The sequence below is a fragment of the Columba livia genome, chromosome 3 (assembly GCF_036013475.1).
Source record: "Columba livia isolate bColLiv1 breed racing homer chromosome 3, bColLiv1.pat.W.v2, whole genome shotgun sequence".
In the NCBI taxonomy this organism is placed as follows: Eukaryota; Metazoa; Chordata; class Aves; order Columbiformes; family Columbidae; genus Columba; species Columba livia.
In genome coordinates, this window is record NC_088604.1 from 93685539 (window position 1) to 93706071 (window position 20533).

Sequence of the window (20533 nt, forward strand, 5' to 3'; positions counted from 1 at the left end):
TTTTTAGTTTAGTGCAGGTCCCATTGGATTCATCAGAATAATTTCTGTGTTTTGAACTGGGTTTCCTGTTTCTCCACTATTAAATTATATTTTAAGAAAAGTTTTCCTGGCTAAACCTACAGTGATAACAATATAAAAAACAATTAAGATGTTAACCTAATTTGCTTTTCTAATTGGAGAGAAAATGTCTTACCACGTGTGACTTGAAGAGGTAGAATGGAAAGTAGCTAATCACTAATTTGTGTTATACATGATATTCTTGTCTGAGGAAAAATATCTAACTTTAAAACCATTCATGCCTCTTGTGTTCTTCATCAGAACAGTGAGAGGTGTGTGATGGTTAAAAAGATGTAGTAGGTACCTTTCATGAGGAATTTTCTCTTCTATGAACTGTAACAATAAGACCCGAAGACTTATTTTTCTTAACACATTTAGTCACACACATTATCCATAAACAAAACAAAGACATCCTAGTTGCTGGGGCAAGCTGATTCATCCATTGGTAATGAAATGTATGAACTGTGAATTTTGCCATTCTGCTAAGGTGACTGTCATTCAGAATGGGCCAGGATGTGAAGCTGAGGTAACCTGGCCTAATGATTTCACATACCCAGTCTAATTTGATCAGTGGTTGATCTTCATTAATTAAGTAAAATAGACACACCAAGCTGGTGCATTTCACTGTTTCTGAGCATGGATGTTACAATGATTTAATGTCTAGTAATTTGATTTTCCTAGGCCAAATCCTTGTTTGGTGACCAGAGCTGCCTATCTTGATGTCCTTGTGCTGCTGAGTACTCACCTGGGGGAGTTTCAAAAGCAGGGTAAGTCAAATGTACAGCTCTATAAATTGGGTGGAATACCTGTGGGGAAATTTGAGCTCTGTTGGATCTGGAGAAGCAATAATATATTATTTATACTCATCATATCTACTGAATGCTGGAGTCCTTTAGCTGCTTTGTGTAGAAGGGCCCTTTATTTTACCTTCTGTAGAGCTGGTCCTGGGCAACACCCTTCAGTGTACCAAAATGATTTTTCTGATCCGAAGTTGTACACACAAACAAAATCCAACCCCTAAAATATTACTACTTTAAGCTTTCCTGAAAGCCACAGAGATGTTCCATCATTAGACACCTAAAGCATGTTAGAGAAACAGCATTTTCTCATATTTAGAAGTTTTAAACTGTGAGAGCATCTTTACATTTTTTTTTTTTTTTTTTTTTTTTAGTGTTGATTCTTTATCACTGTGAAGTTTTTGAAGGGCCAGTCAGAACTATCAGTTTTTAATGATGCAGAGTATTTCTTGCCACAATACAAAACATAGTGTAAACAATAAAGGAAACAAAGGTAAGGAGGAAGGGGAACCCTTTCAAGTGTGACTGTGGGTAGGCAGCTTTCAGTCAGCTGTAACTTGCTTCCTTGTGGGCCTGTTCTGTTTAGTTCTAATGAACAAGTGAGTAATCAATTACCTTGTCGGTCCAGGAAGGCAGTTACAGAATAGTTCTTTCATTTCATTAAATTTCTTAATGACTGATTCTAACACTGCTTTTAAGTCATTGGAACTATTCTTAATTTCAGATACTCTGGTTTTGGGTGCTGTTCTTAATTTTAAAACCAATTCATTTTGCTTTTTTTTTTTTGCATAGACCTTTAGTAGTAGTAGTTCAATTCCATAACTGCTATTTGTGTGGTTTCTTGTGAATGCACACTTCTAATGGTGATAGCTGTGAGGAAAATGAGTTGGTGGTGAACATGTCTGAAATTTGCTTCTTCAGAGAGGTTGATGCAGAATCTGTCCCTTGGGACAGAAGCATAGACACATAGAAAATATGTCACGAGTGGGTTCCAGCATACCAGAGGAGCATGATTAGGGTTACCAGGGACTCTAGGAATTGGGTCTGATCTTTCATGTCATCTGAGGAGTCATTCCTTTCTCTTGGAGCCCAGATGTCAAGCTACACTATTCAGTAAAGGATGATGTTGCACTGCAGGTCTCTTTCTGTTGGGCACTGGCCACAGTTTATGACTAGGTAAGGGTTGCATGCTGAATAGGCAGGAACGTACCACCCTGTATAAACCAGTTTTAATATAGCATGTCTCCAGGGATAAGCTTTTCATGGTTCTTGAATGTTTTTTTGGAGGTAGGCTATACCTACCATCAGTAATTCTTATGTTACAATGTGTATTTATTTATTTTCAATATTTATAGAAAATAAAGTTTCTTAAATCCTGATGTGCCATTGATCTTAGTGATTATCCTTTGCAATACATTAAAGTCTAGCTTTATATCACATCTACAAAATAAACAAAAACGATCCCCAGAGCCCCCTTCAACTGTATTTAGTCTCATCACCATTCTCTTTATTTTGAGTACTCCTTTTTTTAAACATAGATCCTCTTTGGAATATTAATTTTTACACTTATTTTAATCATGATCCTCTACCTTTGTTCACCCCCTTTATGGTGTGAATCATCCCAGTCTTTCTGTATTCTCTTCACATGAAGTTTTTTTCCTCCTCTTCTGATTATTCCCATCATTGACCCTTCAGCTCTATTTTTACATTTTCTTAATGAAGGAACAACCAGTATTCCAGGTGAGGGCTCCTCATGTGCTTACTTAATAGATATTGCATTTCCCTTATCAGTCTGTTTCCTATTTCAGTTATCTTTGGGGCTTTTATTGACCTCTCCACACCAGGAGACTTCCCTCTCTTTTTACGCCCCTGACTCGTGAATAGCCCTTTGAGCCTGAGGGAGTGCACCACGCTGTGCCTGCATTACCGACTGCAGTGGATTCTTTTATTTTTCAAAACTCTGTACTGTATGATTTCTGTAGAATGAAAGCAATTACTTTTGCATGCTCTCTCTGCTCAGGGGTAGTTCATTAGAAAGTTTCATTCCTACATAGGTTTAAAATTACATGTTTCAGGCAGTATCTACAGAGAGCAGAAACTTAGACTGGAAATGCGGTTTTGAAAACTTGAAGATACATTAGGGACAATTTCATATATCACAGGCAGAAGCACTTCTGAAATGAGGGAGTAATGTTTATATTAAATAGAAACTGAGTGTCCCATGGCACAGTAAGAGAAAGACTAAACTCAGCAGTTAAAAATGAATGTTTTGAGTCTTGTATTTAAATATGTTCTGTAAGGAATAATAATTAACTGAAGTTTTATACTTGTCTGAGATTAAATATCTTACTCATAATATGACTATCTCTGGTTTTGAGCCAATTTTTGTCTGTTTTAATCTTGCTTTGTAAAGTTGCTTCAATGAATAAAGGGTGAAGGACAAATCCAAATAAAACTGTTTCTTGATGTGTTTATCTAAGAGGCCCCAGGAAGTGCTGTATATGAGCTCCAGGCCACAGGCTGAAACTGATTTTCATCAACAGAAATGGGAATGCAATGTAATGAGCCTGCAACTGGTTAAAATCAGACCACTTCTAATTGATTATGTCTGTCTAAAGGGGCTACAATTACAAAGAGATTTTCAGAGTATGGCCCTGCCTAGGCCTTTCCTACATTACGATTATTTTCTGTAAGTGATTTGTTGTCTTCAATTAATAAAATCTGTCTCTTAAAGTGCAGGACAGCCCTTAGGGAATTCACTTCACAAATTCAAAACAATTTAAAATGTCGTGTAAGGAAGGCAGGAAGTAATGGATACCAAAAGCATCTTGTCCAGCTAAAAATTTACCGCTGGCCAAATGATGATTATTTATCTTAATACAAATAAAGAAACCCTGTAGTTATTCTGATCTGCTGGTTTGGATGGAAGTGTTGCCTGATTCACATCACTGGGAAAATACAGTTTTCTTTCCTGGAGCTGATAGGCAAACTCTGCAGTACTTCTTCCAGCTCCCAATGTGCCTGAGGGTCTTCTGATGTGCAGAGACAGTACATAACAGGACTTACAACATGCTTTTTTCAGTTATCAATCGCAGTTGGAACTCAGAAAAAAAAAAAACCTGATGCAAATTAAAAAAGTTAAAATATATAAATAAAAATACTTTTTTTTTCCTGTATTGAGAGCAAACAAAAGTTCTTACCAGATCTACGATTATCTGATGAGTTAATGTCTACTTTCAGTATTAATAATTATTAATACTACCCAGTGAATTTGTTCTTACAGATCTATGCTAACTGTTTTATAGACCTGGAATGACAGAGGTCCAGGGCCATTTCACTCTAATGGGTAGAACAACGCAGACCACTTCCAGGGGATTTTCTGGCACTTGTACCCTGCTAGAATCAGTTCCATTACCCCTCCAGAAGTAAACCAGCACCAGAGTGGATGGTGTAGGAACAAGGGGAATTTCTTAAACTTTACTCTTCAAACATTACTGCAGGAAGCAAAGAACACTTGTGGACCTCTTTGGAGGGGAATGGTGCCTCCGAGTCCAGGTGAGAACATGTCCAGCCTCAGCTGTATTTATAACTATTTGCAAATTTGCAAGTCTTGATCAGCAGGAGCGAGAAGGAGGCATCTGTGAAGCTGTATTGCTGCAGATCCATGTCTGTGTCTGAGGCAACAACCTGCTAGAGAGCAGTATAGGGGAAAGGGACCTGGGGGTCCTGGTGGACAGCAGGATGACCATGAGCCAGCACTGTGCCCTTGTGGCCAGGAGGGCCAGTGGCATCCTGGGGTGTATTAGAAGGGGGGTGGTTAGAAGGTCCAGAGAGGTTCTCCTTCCCCTCTACTCTGCCCTGGTGAGACCACACCTGGAATATTGTGTCCAGTTCTGGGCCCCTCAGTTCCAGAAGGACAGGGAACTGCTGGAGAGAGTCCAGCACAGGGCAACAGAGATGATGGGGAGTGGAGCATCTCCCTTATGAGGAAAGGCTGAGGGAGCTGGGGCTCTTTAGCTTGGAGGAGACTGAGGGGTGACCTTATTAATGTTTACAAATATGTAAAGGGTGAGTGTCAGGAGGATGGAGCCAGGCTCTTCTTGGTGACAACCAATGATAAGACAAGGGGTAATGGGTGCAAACTGGAACACAAGAGGTTCCACTTAAATTTGAGAAGAAACTTCTCAGGGAGGGTGCCAGAGAACTGGAACAGGCTGCCCAGGGGGGTTGTGGAGTCTCCTTCTCTGGAGACATTCCAAAACTGCCTGGACACATCTGGGTAACCTCATCTGTGTGTTCCTGCTCTGGTGGGGACGTTGGACTAGATGATCTTTTGAGGTCCCTTCCAATCCCTGACATCCTGTGATTCTGTGATTTTTTTTCTGTGCTTGGAGATGGGCTTTGTAAGAGACAGGATACCAACCTGCATGCAGGCTGTGCTGTAACACAGTGTTCCAGTGGGTAAGATTCCTCTGTGGAATATATGGACTTTTGACAGGACACATCATAGACTTTCCTGCTTTCAGATCTTCTCCTGGAAGTTGGTGTCTGAAGCGAAACGATGAGAGTATTTCTGTGATGCTGCAGTGCAAGTAACGCAGGAGCCAGAGCAGAGTGTTTCAGTGAAAGCTCAGATTTGTCTCTCTGTGACACATGAAGAGAGCCACAAGATGAAGTGGTCACTTTTTCTTTCTTGGTTGCATCTCAAAACAGTTTCCTGATAGTATTTTGTCAATTCATGAAGGAAAAAATGCATGCAAAATAGACTTTAATAAAAGCGTAGCTTCCCAGGGTTGTGTTCAAAAAAATGGTACTCATCAATAAAGTGTTGTTTTGAGTCTATAAAGGCCATCAACATAAGTGAAATAGGATGTAGAACAGAATTCAGGGAAAAGAAGAAAGAAGAATTTGCTAAAGGTAGTCCTTCCAAGTTGTTCTTTTATCCTATATGTATGCTGTCAATCTCCTATAGTGTCTTCAAAATTCAAGTTTGATGAGAAAGAGGAAACACTTAAAGAGGATGTCAAATAGGATGAGTCTGTGATTTAGGAGAAGCTGCTACTTGAAGTCTAACCATGTGTTTTTCCTTTCTACGTTTGAGATGAAAGTATTTATAAAAGTTCTTGAGATTAACCAAACTCCACTGTTGTTGTCAGTGGGAATGGTTATTCAGTATTTGCATAATTAATTTTGTTCATAAATAGATTATTTCTTATCAAAATGGAGAATCCAGTATTCTGCTCTCCCTAATATATTCTTTCCTTGAGTCTTGCAAAAACAGAGTTCTATTTTCTTACTGTCTTCCAAACAGCTAAACCTTTTGTAGATGTAGCTTAGTTAAATTCTGCTCATGAGCAACAGAAACAATTGCCAAAAATACTGTGTGTCACACCTGTGTATGAGATCAGAAACATGGGCAATTATGTACAACTGCTGATTTTGTCCTTTTTTTGTGCTCTCAAATATGGCAAAATACCGTGTTTTAAATGACAGAAATTGCAAATACCATTGTTTTAGTTATATTTGTCCTTTTTAATCAGAAGTTGTAAAATATATTGGTAGAAATAGTGTGCATTGTCAAACTTGTAGATGCTTTGCCTTGAAAGATAATTTTAAAAGTAGGAATCTCTTAAATGTTTTTGTGGGAATATGATTTGTAGGACTTTCAAATAACATTTGAAGGTTATGCCTACTTTTTTTTATTGTACTTTTTTTTTCTTATTTCGAAAAAAAGGTAAATGGTAACTAAAATAAGTTCTTCTGCAGGCCTACTTAAAAACTGATAATGTTTAAACAGTAAAAATTTAACAGGAATAACTAAGTTGGTTATTTTAGCCATAGTATAAATTTCTTTACCTAGATCATTAAGAAGTGTGGCCAAGCAGTTTATTGAACAAAAACACTGGCAGCTTGCTAATGCATGTTTTGGTTATTTCGTCTAATTAGCTGAAACTTAAGAAATCCCATCTGAACAAATTGAAAGTAGTTTTTGTTTGTTATGTCAGAAATTATATAAACTTTTTGTGCCAGTATATTGACTCTGACAGTTGGTCAGTGTTGTTATTTTGACTGAAAGTAAAGATTTAAAACATATTTATGGAGTCACCTAAGTGGCCTACGCCTACTGACAGGAAATTGGACAAGTCAAAAGGAAGTGCGGTTGGGTACCCAATATTCTGACTCCACAAAGGCAGGAGAATTAACAAGTTGAGGATGGGACTGTTGAGGTCCAAGAGACAGGGATTGACCGGGAGTTGCAGACAGTAAAACGCTGTGTTCAGCAGCGATTATAGAAAGGTGTCATATGAAATAAGTGACTCCAGGGGAGAGTAGAATTGACGGTGTTTGTTCATGTTCGCAGTTAAAGATTCTGTCTCCTTCTGAAGATGGAAACTGCCCATCCTTCTAGAATCTTGTTTCAGGTTCTCTTCAGATTCCGGCATTTGCTACTTGCAGTGGGGCTTTATGGTTTTCTGTGAATGCAAAACAAAGTGGAAAACTTGGTGCTGTGCCAGAGAGATGCTGTATAGAAAATAGCAGCCTCAGTGTCTGGATCAAATGCTTTTTTCCTCCCCTTTCTTTTCCTTTGGAAACTTTCCTTTATACTGTACAAAATACAAAGGGATGCAGCAGTATATTATCAGCAGATTCTGTTAATCACTTGTGTTTGTAGTTTTCAGTTTTATTGTGAGTACTAATGTGTAGTCTCTGGTGTTGAAGATATTGCAGATGTCTTTAAAAGAAAACATCCTACTTAAGCCCTTTTCCTGATCATCAACAGTTATGTTAGTTCCACATTGTAATAAATTATACTTTTCCGTTGTCTTTTTTTTTCCATTTACCAGTGACAGGGAAAATACGAAAGAAAATACTTAATATTTGTCTAGGAAACTATTTTCTTGGCACTGGCTACCTTTCAGCCTTCTCTCTGTTCATATGATTTCTTCAGATGCCCTTGGATAGATGGCAATTAGTGAGCGCAAAGGATTTTAACCTCTTCTCAGTCCATAAATAATTACAAGTTCTTCTGCGTCTTTGTGAATGCTGATGAATTTTTGATGCTTGGACCCCCTTCCCATAACATTGTACTGCAGATGCAACAGCATTTCAATGCTGCTGCTTGTAATTTTTGTCTGACTTTGTAGAGTGTCAATAAGTTTTCTTATGCTTGTAATTTCTCTCCTTATTGTCTACTCTGTTCTTGCTTTCTGGAGCCTCTAGTAGGAAGATGGGATGAGTGCTCGAGGTGCTGCATACAGGAGTTGATCTCTTTCGTTTATCTTGAAGTGTGCAAATACTTAAATGTATCATGATCACAGGTACAGAAAAAAAGCCCCTCGCACAATGTACACATGTTGATACGAAGAGGCGTCCAATTGGCAGTAGCCCAGACAGCCACTGTAAAAGTACCTAATCTGACAGAAATACATAACCTGCCCTGTTCATCACCTAGCAAGGCAATGAAACAAGTTTAGGTTTTAAATATAGAAAGAATTCAAATGACTTCTGTCGCTTTGGAATATACAGAATCTTTGAGATGAAAGATCAGCCGAGCTGTCTGTCAGCTGACTGTTAATCCCTTCACAGGGAAGTTTTTCTGTCCTTACTGTGTGTTTCTTCTTATTCTGGGAAGAGACTACAGAATAGTGTCTGCCTGCCAGTGCTGGGAAGAGCAGAAGAAGGCAGATGAGTAATCCTGGAAATTTCACAGCCAGTCAGGCAGGCCACAGATTTTGGATCTGGCTAAACTTTGAGGAGGTTTGTAGCTGGAGATTCACCAGGTCTGATAATTCCATTCTGCTCCTCTTCCTTCCTCTTTATTTTCAGATCATTAAAGATCATTCAGCTTCATATAACTGACTGAGCATCAGTTAATCATGAATAGGATTTAAAAAAATAACCCCTCAAACCTAGGGGATGTGATGTAGATGTTGTGTGGGTATTTTGGTGGAGTGGACACAAAGGGATTGAGGAAGACTGTGGGATGTCCGTGTTCTGTGTTGAGGAGAACCAAGTTGTTGTGTAAGATGTGTCCCTTCCTAGAAGAGTGACAGAGTTCTTCCTTTCCCACAAATGAAACAATCCTTAAGGGCGGGGGAGGGAAGGAGAAATTAATCCTGTTAATTCTTGGTGGTTCTTTGGTATCTGTCAGCATCCTGGACAAGACTTCTGTTTGCCAGGATCCTTGTTTGGTTAGCCAAAATTTGCTCTTCCTTCTCACAGCAGCTGGTCGTTCAAACTGTACAGTTTTATTTTGTTTGTAAATAAAAGTATTTCTTTACTGTATCTTAACAACAGAGACAGCTATTTACTTTGGGAACCAGTGTTGTTTTTTGGTTTAGTCGGATATTTTGGTGTAAGCCAAAGAAAAGAATTTGCTTGAAGTTAAACAGAGGAGACAACATTTACATGAAAGCCAGGGAAGATTTCTTAGTGATGAAGTTGAAAGCAGACATATTTCCACTGCATGGTAATAAGACAGGGGTTTTCTCTCCTTCTGTACATATCTGTGTGGAAAAAGAGCATTGGAGAGCATGTGTAACACAAGATGAATGCCGAAGGATTTGCTCCATGGTGTGCTGAGGCTGAGCAAATATGCAGACAGTCCTTTTTTGCTGATGGCTTTGCTGTTGAGACATCCAATTTTAGAGGGACTTTCCGTAAATTAGATGAGCCAGGGTGTTCAGTTTCTCACAATTACATGGGAAGAACAGAAGTTATTCCAAACCAAAAGAAAAGTATCTGATATGTCCAGAAAAAGAGGATCTGTGGCAGAAGACTCTTCTGTTGCAGTTTCTGCAAACTAGTAGTTCTAGGAGTGAGTAGCTCCGCTATGTTTTTTATATGAAAATATTTTTTTCCCTTCGAAGATGAAGACAAAGAGCGAGGTTATGCTGGCCTTGCAAAATTCAAATGAAGGTTTACTGAACTGGATCTGAAGTTGGGTGCATGGCCAGCTCCTGGAGTCCACGGGAGGGTCACCACTCTCAGATGTTGGGTTGCAGACTCTGGTGAAGTTGGCAGTGTCGACACCAACAAGATGAAAGACACCCTCCCCCTCTTCCCCTAATGTTTGAATCTTTTTGTCCACCCAGGGCTGCTCTACCTTGCCTTGCCCTGGAGCTTTCACTCTTCCACCCTGTTGGTTTTCATGTTGCTGCTTGCACGTGTGGTAGCTATACCTTAACGTAAAGCAACGTTGATAGGAAATAAAAGCACTTCTTCAGCAATATACCTAGAAATATATACTTGGTTTGAACAACTGAGCTAGTGGAGTCCTCTGTTGCTGGAATGCAGCTGGGGAGGGAAGCACATGGGGGCTCCAAAACTGAAGCCGCTTCTCTTCTCAAACTGAGGGGCTTGAACTGGAACCTTTTAACTGCCTGGGATTATTTCTGTTGTTAAACTGCTGTCTGTGGAGTCTGGCTGTGTAATAACTGGGACGAAGGCCTAATCCCTCTCCAAGGCAACCAGACGGTTCAGAAATTAAGGAATTCTGGCATTTGGAGACATGTCATTTGAGATAGGCATGAATGCTATTATAGTTTATGCCGTGATGCCAGTATGTAATGCCAATCTGGAGGGTTTTAGAAAATGTAGCAAATAAAAGACATGACTTTTCATGTTGGGAGATGGAAGCCACCCGTGTCCTTCAGAGGATTGTGCTGTGACATAGGTTTGCAATGATATGGCAGTTTGACTACATCAAGCTCGTTCAGAAAATAGTAGTGAAAATATGAATAACAGAATGAATGGTTAAATAATATGTCTGAAAAATCTTTTTCAAATACCAAATTTCTTTGAAGCTTGTCCAGAATTACTCAGAAAATGCTTTTGCCTTATATGCCATGTAGTGTACAACCACGTCAAATTTCTGTGTAAATGTCAAACAAATTAAGATGACTTTGAAAGAATTTGAATATGAAAGGGCAGGATATTTAACTGTAAATAGAAGGATTAAGGAAATGTCTTCACGGGCAACAGAACAAAACCATATTTGTGTTGCAGCTTCATGTCAAATTCAGCCATTCAATGGTAATACTTGGTCAGGCTTTTAGTAGTACTCAGTGCTTACTTAATTATAAATAGTAAAGTTATATGGCAATGAATTGTCTTCTTGAAGATACTGGAGAAATCTAAGTAAATTTCCTTTAATCTTTGTATTTACCTTCAATGCTTTTTGATATTTAAAAAAAAAAAAAAAAAAAACAAAACCAAAAACAAAACAAATTTCTAAAATCCCTTAACACCAGTTGCATTCTTCTTTTCTATGCCTGAGTTTTTCCTCATGGTTTTCAATTATTTCATGCTTGTGTTTGAATTCTGTGTGATCTAGCGTATTAACGTCCTTCTTTTTTTTAAGCTATGTTACCTGTTCAAAGCTAACAGGCATAGAAAGAGCATACTGGATTTTTTGTATCATTAAATTCTTTAGATTGATACAGACAGGACAGATCTATTTATGTAGGTAGGCTGACAGGCAGTACTTCCTCCAATCTGATCTCTGATTTTTAGAGCTGTTCTATCAAGTATAATATGACTGCATAGTTGTATTTGGTGGGGTTTGAGGTTTCCAGACTACCTACTTTTTTTTTTAAATACAGTGTATTTGTATTAATCACTTTCTACAATGATAGTACAAAGCATATACAATTTGCAAGACTGTATTAGTAGCCTGATCTAAGGAAATACTTATTGAACTATAATTAGCAAAGATGACAGGCACTCTGGAAAGTACCGTAGTGTTTTTAAGTTGTTTGAAGCTTTCATCCCGTGAGTTGAACAATTTATAGTTTTCAGAAAACTTTGTATACTTATTTCTTTCTATTTAAGTATGAATACACATGGTATCTAGGAAAGTTGTTTCATAATTCAGAATAAGTTTAAAATGAAGGAGAACGATATTTTACTTTCATTCCTGAATTTACATTGAGATACCTTTGCATACCTGATCTTTTTCAGCTTCAGAATCGCTTCATGGTCTGGAGCAGATGGTAACACTTATCTGTTTGTCACTTTACTTAGTTTTATTCTCATTTCAGGAATGCGGTTGTTTGGATTTTGGGAAGAGGTGAACAAAGTTATTTCAGATTCTGAGTTGGTGTCTGGTATCCCCTACTCGTCAGCAGTGCCCGGACTGATACAGTATCTGGAGAGCATCACCAAGCTTGTGCTGTCAGTGCTGTCGGTGACTGCAGGTCCTGACATCCAGAGCAGCAGTTCACCTGTTGCAAAGCGAATTGCCAAACCAGCGCTGTCAATAGCTCATCTCCTCCAGTGTGAGTTTCATGAAGTACGTCTGCTTGCGTTGGAAGCAGCGCTGCTCTGGTTGAAGCAAATAAATTCCAAGCAGATTGCAGAAGGAGGAGGTGTGTTGTGTTTACTCACTGATTTTGAAGGCACTCTTCTCACAATGGCTCTGAAGGAAAAGAATTTCCAATGTTTTTGCAAGGTAGGAGGGTGCTATTTTATTGACATTTGATATGTTTTCAGTAAATTATACTCTTAATTAAAAAATATATATTTCAAATGGGCAAGATGTTTTTAGATAGTACATTACATGGTTTATTTTATTTTTTTTTTCTTTTTTAATTGAATAGGAGCTGTGCTATAATTCTGTAACAGATGTTCTTGCATAAAAGCAAGAACTTCCTTTTTCCTTGCTTTGCACTATCCAGAGGGAACCTTTGTGTTCTTGGAGTGGGGATATAAGTCAGTGTTTTATTGATCTCAAATGTATACATGCATGTTGAGACTGTAAATTCTTTGTTTGTGAATTATGTTTTCAGGTGCTGGAAATTCTTTATAATATGGATCTCAGAAATGTGCTTCCAAAGACTGAAGGCACTATAAAAATGAATCCAAATGAGCTCTTAACCTGGAGTTTAAATGTTATAGATATCTCCAACAGGTATGGTCTGTCAGGCACATTAAAACATTTGTATTTTAAAAACATTAAATGTTGAAGTGTTCATTTATTGCTTTTGGGCTATCTGTTAATTTAAAAATCCACATTTCAGGAAAGCAAGTGTGATTTATTTGAATAAAGAGGGCTCTTGATGAGATTTTTTTTGAGAAGTTAGATGTGGATCTGAATTACTAAAAAGTCCTTCAGGTCATACCAGCAAGCATGCTGTAAACATCCAGAACTACAGTTCCTGAAATAAGAAGTTACTCCAGCTGTCAGATGATGGACAATGAGAACAGCTCTTCCTGACGGTAATCGGGAAACACCTTAATGCATAGAAGTGATGATGCAAACATGCGCTCACTCGCTGTGAATCTGCCATCTGTCCTGGTTTATCTGCAGACCGTCTGTAGAAAGTGATAAATCTCATTTCACTTGTTGCATTGGCAGAAATGGTTAACCCTAATTCTTGGGGTTCTCACTCCTTAATCAGACTTATAAAGTCAGCAGAAAGCACTGAAAATTTGGAGCTAGTTCGTAGTTTGTACTGGATTAGAAGCTGTGTCCACCCATTCATAACGGAATGGTCAGAGTTAAAGTGTCCTGGCTCTAAGGGCAAGACCATCCTGTTTCTAATAGTCTTTTTTAAAGTCCTGTAAACATTGCATCTCAGTGTTAGCAATGTAGAATATTTAGGGTATAGAGTGTAGAACAGCATTTTCTAGCTGTGCACATTTGCTGCTGATTTTCACTAAATTTTTCAAGCTTAAGTGGTGATGTGGATTTTTTTATTTCTGGAACGAAATAAGATACTTCTGGTAAAATAACACCGACTGGTGCTGTTAGAGGGAAATAGTTGGAATAGCAGGCTGTACTGCTCAGGTGTCGCCGTTCCCCGTGGTGAGAACAGCCCTTCAGGAGCCACGGTGTCCAGCACCGTGTCCGGAGACCCTGCTGGGCAGCATGGAGGCTCAGGGGCCAGCATTTGGCTTATTCTGCACTAGTAACATTTCTAGCAGCTGTAGAAGAGGTATTCATAGAGCTTGACACCAGCTTGAAGAAGTGCTTGTGTTTATAACTTAAAATAATAACCGCTTTGTTTGACTTGGCTTCCATTTTCAAATGTGTTTTTCTACGGGAAGTATGCAGATAGAAAATAAACATGAGAGGTGAAAGTAAGAGCGTATTTCATTTGCATATCAACAAAAAACTCAACTAACATCAAGATCTGTAATGTAAAAATTCTGAGAGCTCAGCTTGCAAAATACCTGATGGTGATAATGAGCAATGATTAAGAACTGACTGTTTTTTGTTTCTAGAGATGAAATGATGGCAGAAATAGCTGCTTTTTTAAAATATTTTCTCTACCTTGTTTTCTCAGCACTGAAGTTCAAAGCATAGGTCTCAAATTTGCCTCCAAGTTGGTCCTCCATCTTTTGCAGAACCATCAGCAGGTAAGGCAAACAGAGCTGTTTAACTGTTGTAATTCTGGAGGTTTTGGTGATAGAAGTCACATCGCTTCTTTTAGAAGCCCCAGGCTTGTGTTTTCTTGTGTCATTGCACCTTTTCTGGTGTTGTCTTCCTCTCTGAACACACTGCCACGTTCCAGGATGGAACGGCCATGAGTATCATCTTGGCATATCCCTCTCACTGTCACTTCAAGTTAAATATGTACGCAAATTTTTCCAATGGATTAATTTCAGCTTCTGAGATAATCGAAAATAGGCACTATAATGTGGAAAGAAAAATGCGTACGGTGATTAAACACATGTACTGAACCCAGTCCATTTCTTTTGATTTTACATTGTCAGTCTGTGATGTCACGTGTGTGTAGAGCAGCGCTAAAGCAGCTTTTAATGCCGGACAATTTTTTTTGTTTGCTTTGGTTGGTTTCAAAGATACAAAGAAAACTTAATGGATATTTAAAACCAGACAAAATTCTCATCTTTTTTAAAAGGTTCTTTTTTCCTTATGTAGCTGTTATTTTTTAATAGAATATGCAGCAGAATTGATTGATATTGTCTGCTAACAGTCTTGTCTCATGATTAAAAAAAAATGAATATCGGATTTGCACACAAGAATTGGGAACATGAATTACGATGACAGATATTTTTGTTTAAAAAAGGCAAAATGCAAGGACTTCAAGCTGCAAACATTAAAATAACTGTATAAACCGGGTTTCACATATAGATGTTATTGCTCTGAAGTTTTGTATTGATTTACAAAGCAGAATTAATGAAAAATGCTGTTAACAATCTTAACTCTAATAATGCCAAAACAACTTTCTCTAATAAGCATATAAATCATTGGAGATCTAAGACATCTGTAGAGACTGTGCCTTCTACTTTGTAAAAGACCAAGTACATCAGTTTTCCATCTAAATTCTTTGGGTTTGCATTCAGTATTTACATCTATAGAAGGGATTGTTTCTGTTCCGTAAGGTAAAAGTCAAGTTCTGTCTTTCTAGATAGTTCACGTGTCTGTTCACAATTTCAGTAATTTTAACATCTTGGGGACTTTTTTTAACCCGTTACAGAATCTGTAGGACATTCTCTTGTATAATACAGCGCAGGTTCATGACCAAGTGCGGTGCAGAGCGAGGCAGAGAACGACTGAGGTTTCATTGATCCCTCAGCGTGTTGTCCTGCACTTCTCTGCCCTTAAACTCAATGCACCTTTTCATTGGTTCTTCTCTTTACCTGATTCGGTTGTTCTGTTTTTTGCTTCCTTTAATTAAACATAACAAAAAAAAAAAAAAAAAGGAAAAAAAAAAATTAGTTGCACATACCTCAAGTGTCTCCAGGTTGAGCTGGTGCTGCTTTTCCTGTTCTCCTGTGCATGAAGTCCCAATCTGTTTGTTGGATATTTTTTTCTTTGCCTCTGGAACTTCCTCCTAATTGTGGTTGGGTCTGGATGCCACGTCCTGCCGTTTGCATGTTCTGTTATCGAACCTGCCCTTGACATTGCTGCACTGTGACTGACCTGCCACTCTGCCTAATGTGGCATTTGCAGGGGATCCCAGCTCTCTCTGGCCACTTATGGAAGTCAGGACTTTCTCTTCCCAGTTATGGCCCAGCTGTCCCAATGGAGATTAGAGCTGATAAGTCTTGCAAGTGCTATCTCTTGTGTGTAAAATGCACGTTATTTCCTTCTAAAAAAAAAAAAAAATAAATCTAATAGCTGCCACTACATATCCAAAAGAGTTGAAGCTTTGTCCCATTGCTACTAAGTAGTAGTTTTTCTAGCATGTATCTGAGGACTAAATATTTTCCGAAAATTGGCAACTGCATTTTATTTGAACCAGGAAGTTTCTCCTAGTCTTTTTTTTTTTTTTTTGAATTCTTCATGTTTTAGGACAGCAAGCTTTTCTGTGTATCTGGAGATTCCTTCTGTGTTTTGAATGCATGTGCTATCAGAACCCAAGGTATCTCAACAGTCTTATTAAAAACCTTTCCATCGCCAGTAGCTGCAGAGGAGACAAGTGGAGCTGCATTTACCCCTTTACCAAATATTGTGTTATTACCAAAGCCTAAGACAGGTGCTGTGGTTGATATACTCCAAGTTGTTTTTGCAGATATATGTATGTGTCTACATGTAGTATGCTTCTGAGAATTGCTTCTCTTTATTATAGTCCAGTATATTTCTCTTTGGCTTGTAAGTTTAGAGGAACTGAGGACACAAATACACGCTTTGACTTCTGTGGTCATTGGTGGGTCTGTTGCGAGGCGACAGAGCAAGAGAATTGCCTGTGAATACTGTTTTTACTGACAGAAAATCTCCCATCCTAACTATCTGTGACACAGGAAGCCAACTTTTTGGGAAAAAAATCCGCATTTACTGATGAGTACTATCCCTTCAGCAATCCATAGGTTCATGTCATGGTGAGTGCTAACATTGGGTTGCACAGCCTAAGTCTCATGTGTTCTGTGCCTTCAGATTTCAGAAGAAGTCCTGAAAAAGTGGGTTCAACTGATAGTTGATTTTTGTGGAGATGAGCAACAGACAGAGATGCTGTTAGCAGCTGCTGAAGTGCTTAAAAGTATCACAACTTTTCTTCTGATCAATGAGAAGCTCATTCTTGGTGAGTAGTTTAAGCATCAGTTTTCTGGGTCTTTTTAGATGAAACCCATTAATACAAGACTTAAAATGTATTGTACACGTATGTATGTACACACAGCCAAAACACATAATTACATCAAACAGGGCATTCTGAAAATTTTAATTGGTTTTAATGTACTAAATAGACTTATTTTCATTCTGGTACAAGAAGCACATGTGCAGAGCCTCCTGCAATAACTCCACAGAAGGAGGTAATGAGATACTGCTGGGTCTCCAGGCCACTATACATTGCTGTACAGATTTACTGGTTTGCTGTTGCTCTTTCTGAAATATTCTACCAGTGATGTGGACATGCTTTTCGTTTTATACTGAGTGTAACAAAGCTGTGCTGGCTGAATGTTGAAATTAAAGGATTCAGTCTAGAAATGAGGGACAGGTTCTGCTACGAGAATGATTAATAACTGGGTCACATTACACCTCCCAGATAATTTTAAGTTAACATTAGACTGTCTCTTTAGAAAACCAACCAGCAAACAAACTACACACACTTATACGGTAATACATTACTGACTGAGAGGCAAAGCTGTGTGAAATTTCCTGATCTGTTGGCAGAAGACACAGATTTTTTTTCTCCTAGCCTTTTCCACTCCCTGCCTTTGGTGAACAGCGAGTAAGGGGATTTTGTTACTAAAGGGCCAGGAAACATGCAAAAATAGGTAGTGATAGATGATAAAGAAATTATTTTGCATCCTGAACAAGACGCTTAGCTTTAAATACATAGTTTCTGTGCTGTTCTAGTCCACTGTAGTTGTGTAAATGTTTTTAGTTTGAGTAGCTTAAGTACACTTATATGGACTGGATACAAATTTCTGTTAGACAAGAAAAATGGCAATATTTCTGAAACTGTAGGTAGTGGTATTTTTTTAAATTCATCTATTTATTCTGAGATATGTCTTTTAAGAGGTATGAGAACATTTAACAAAGCTATGTCTGTTATATGAGGTCAACATTGTACTATTTAATGTTCATAGTAACAGCTCTAGAAAACTTGACCTCCACCATCTTCTTAAAGCTTTTAGTAGGACAGACATTACCATTTTATATCAAATAAAGACCGGGGAGGTATCCAAGTGAGAATCTCCTAAATGTGTGCTCCTTGCCTGTCACCATTTGGATCTGGTCTGTAGCCGGTGGAGAACAGAGTTTCCCTTCTCATCATGTCAGAACAGTTCCTGGTTTCCATGCTTCCCAGTCGGGCAGATGTGAAGGTCTGAAAGAAAATAACAGCAGTTTGTATCCTGCTTAAACAAAATAAAGCAAAATAACAAACCACATCACAACAGGAACACCCTCAGGGCCTCTGTGAACAAACTATCTGAACCTATTATTTGCTCTGAAAATTTGGCCTGGGAAAGAAAAATGCAGTACTGACCCTCCATACTACCTATAATAGAATTGTCAGTCTGAGATGCTGCATTCTTCACAGTTGTGAAATTGTCCAGCTACTGCAATGAAAAGTTTAGCGAATCAAGGCATGAGGTGGTGTTTAGTTGCAGTAATGTAAACCCAGAATCCTTTCCCTTAAAGTTAAAGGGGTTATATACATATAAACAGCTTTGACTTTTATGCTTTGTTCTGCATCAGCTCGCTTGACCACATATAGTACAAAGTAGAAGTTAAAGAAAATTGTGGTTGTATGAAATTGGAGTGTAGTCATTCCCATGTGCTTCCATTGAGTATGTTCGCAAGAGGAAGAAGGTGAATGCCAGTCAATATGCCCTGGCTGATCCTATAATCTCTCCATCATGTTGCTTGAGGGTTCAGAAAAAGTCTTTCTGGAAAATCCATTTGCAGCCTTTCATCTCTCCTGGAGATATGGTACAAACTTGTCTAGGTGGGAGAGCTGGCCATTGTATCTAGAAGGGAATAATTACTCTGCCTTAGCTGTGCCAGTATAATGTTATTTGGTGCATCATGCTAGAAAACTTCTTTCTGATATAATTATACTCCATGCTATTCCCACATAGGGAAGTTAGATGAAATACAGGAATGCTTCTTCTGCCTGTAGAGTAAAGGCTCAAGCAACTAATTTTGGCCAAGCAGTGAAATACAATTAATTGTCTGGCTAGCCTTATGATACAAATCCTTGATAGACCTGTTGATAACCTGCTTGAAAAAAAACCAACAGTGCAGCAATGAAGCACCAACTCGGTTGTTCTCTGTGATCACCAGAAAGTAATATCTAACAGCTGGCTGCCTCTGAAAGGACCTTCCACTGGATTCCTTTAATGAGGATGTTCCACCAGAGCTGGAAAGTACCCCAGCACACCTATGAGCATAGCTTTGTGACTTCAGCTAGTTTTTCTTAGTGTGACACCACTAAATGGCACAAGGGTCTGCAAGTGGAGCATGGCTTGAGAGATGTGAATTCCTGCCAGGGTGCTAGGGGTGTCTGCCTGTTTCAGGTTTATTACATGAACATCTCCCTCTTGGCAGTTATTTCTGGTTAGTTTTAACTGTGTGCAGGTGATTACCCAGTGGGTTAAACCTGGCTTGCTTCTAACAGATGGTGGGCATGAGGGTGGCAGGGCATGGTGGTGAGTGAGGTGGGTATGGGAGAAATAGCTGATGGGCAGATCCCTCAGAGGTGGGATCATTTGCTGCAGGGAATGGTATTTGTGGCCAGCACTACTGGCAGTATTTGGACAAAATTTGGCTTGTTAGCCCCTGCTTCATGCAGATTGCAACAGCAAAGCCGTGATCACAGTGCACTGGTCAACGTCCAGCAGCACGACTTTTGCTGTTGCCAAACAGGAGTTCTGCAATCTTAGAAATTGTAGAAAACTCAGAACACCTATGACTTGAAGTTGCACCCAGTCCATTCTCATATCTGTTGACCCCTGTTTAAACCAAGCTGTGTCACACACCTAGATGAAGTTCACATGCGCACAGAGCGTTTTGATCATATTGCCAGTTGTCGTCCCAGTGTTTTGCCAGTGCGTTTCTCCTGCCCATGATGCAGCGTTTCACTGTGTTTTCTATGTTTAGCTGTGGAAGCAGAGCTTTGTATCTTCTATGAATGAGTAACTTTCCTCTGTAATAAATGTAGGACTGTCTGATACCCTTGCTCTGTGGAAATGTGTGATTCTACTGCTGCAGAATGAAGATTTGATAGTAAGGGATACTGCTGCTGAGGTTATACAGGTGGCACAGTATGAAAAAAAGAGCAGTAAAGAAACAGGTATGTTAACTTTTCTTTACTTTTAAATATTATTGGATACTTGGGAGACAAAAGTACTTATTTTCTCATCGCAAACTTCTTGCTAACTGTGAAGTGTTCCATGTGTCTCTTAGAAACACATACCACAGAAGATATCAGCAGGTTATGATGTTTGACACCCACCATACTTTATTATTTTGCTTTTACTGTTCTTGGTATAATTTGCATATGGTTACACAGGTATGTAAAAAAAGACAACAGCAGTATTCAGCTTCATGGTTCTTACTCTGATGAGTTAACTGTCACATAATTTCATATTTTGAAGGTTCTTTAATACCAGCTTTGTTCTAAAATAATGCAGTGGAAGACACTCCATGAATCCCAGGTCATTGTAATAGCCAAATCACAGAGAGACAGGAAGCTGGGAAACAGTATTCAACTCACTGATTCCTTATTAGACCTTGAAATCCATTTAGATCCAGATCAACAAAG

At 38.7% G+C, this 20533-nt stretch overlaps 1 protein-coding gene across 18 annotated transcripts in view; it reads left to right on the forward strand.

Moving 5' to 3' along the window:
• Positions 1 to 20533, forward strand: part of THADA (THADA armadillo repeat containing) — a 167798-nt gene that overhangs the window by 118960 nt on the left and 28305 nt on the right. For all 18 annotated transcript variants that reach the window (XR_010471580.1, XM_065058283.1, XM_065058292.1 and 15 more), the window contains 6 exons: positions 739 to 824; positions 11897 to 12306; positions 12644 to 12765; positions 14144 to 14216; positions 16699 to 16843; positions 19931 to 20062. Coding sequence is in view for 17 of the 18 variants with exons in the window: in XM_065058283.1 (XP_064914355.1) it covers positions 739 to 824; positions 11897 to 12306; positions 12644 to 12765; positions 14144 to 14216; positions 16699 to 16843; positions 19931 to 20062 (968 nt within the window). In the remaining variant the exon portion in view is untranslated. The remainder of the gene's footprint in view (positions 1 to 738; positions 825 to 11896; positions 12307 to 12643; positions 12766 to 14143; positions 14217 to 16698; positions 16844 to 19930; positions 20063 to 20533) is intronic.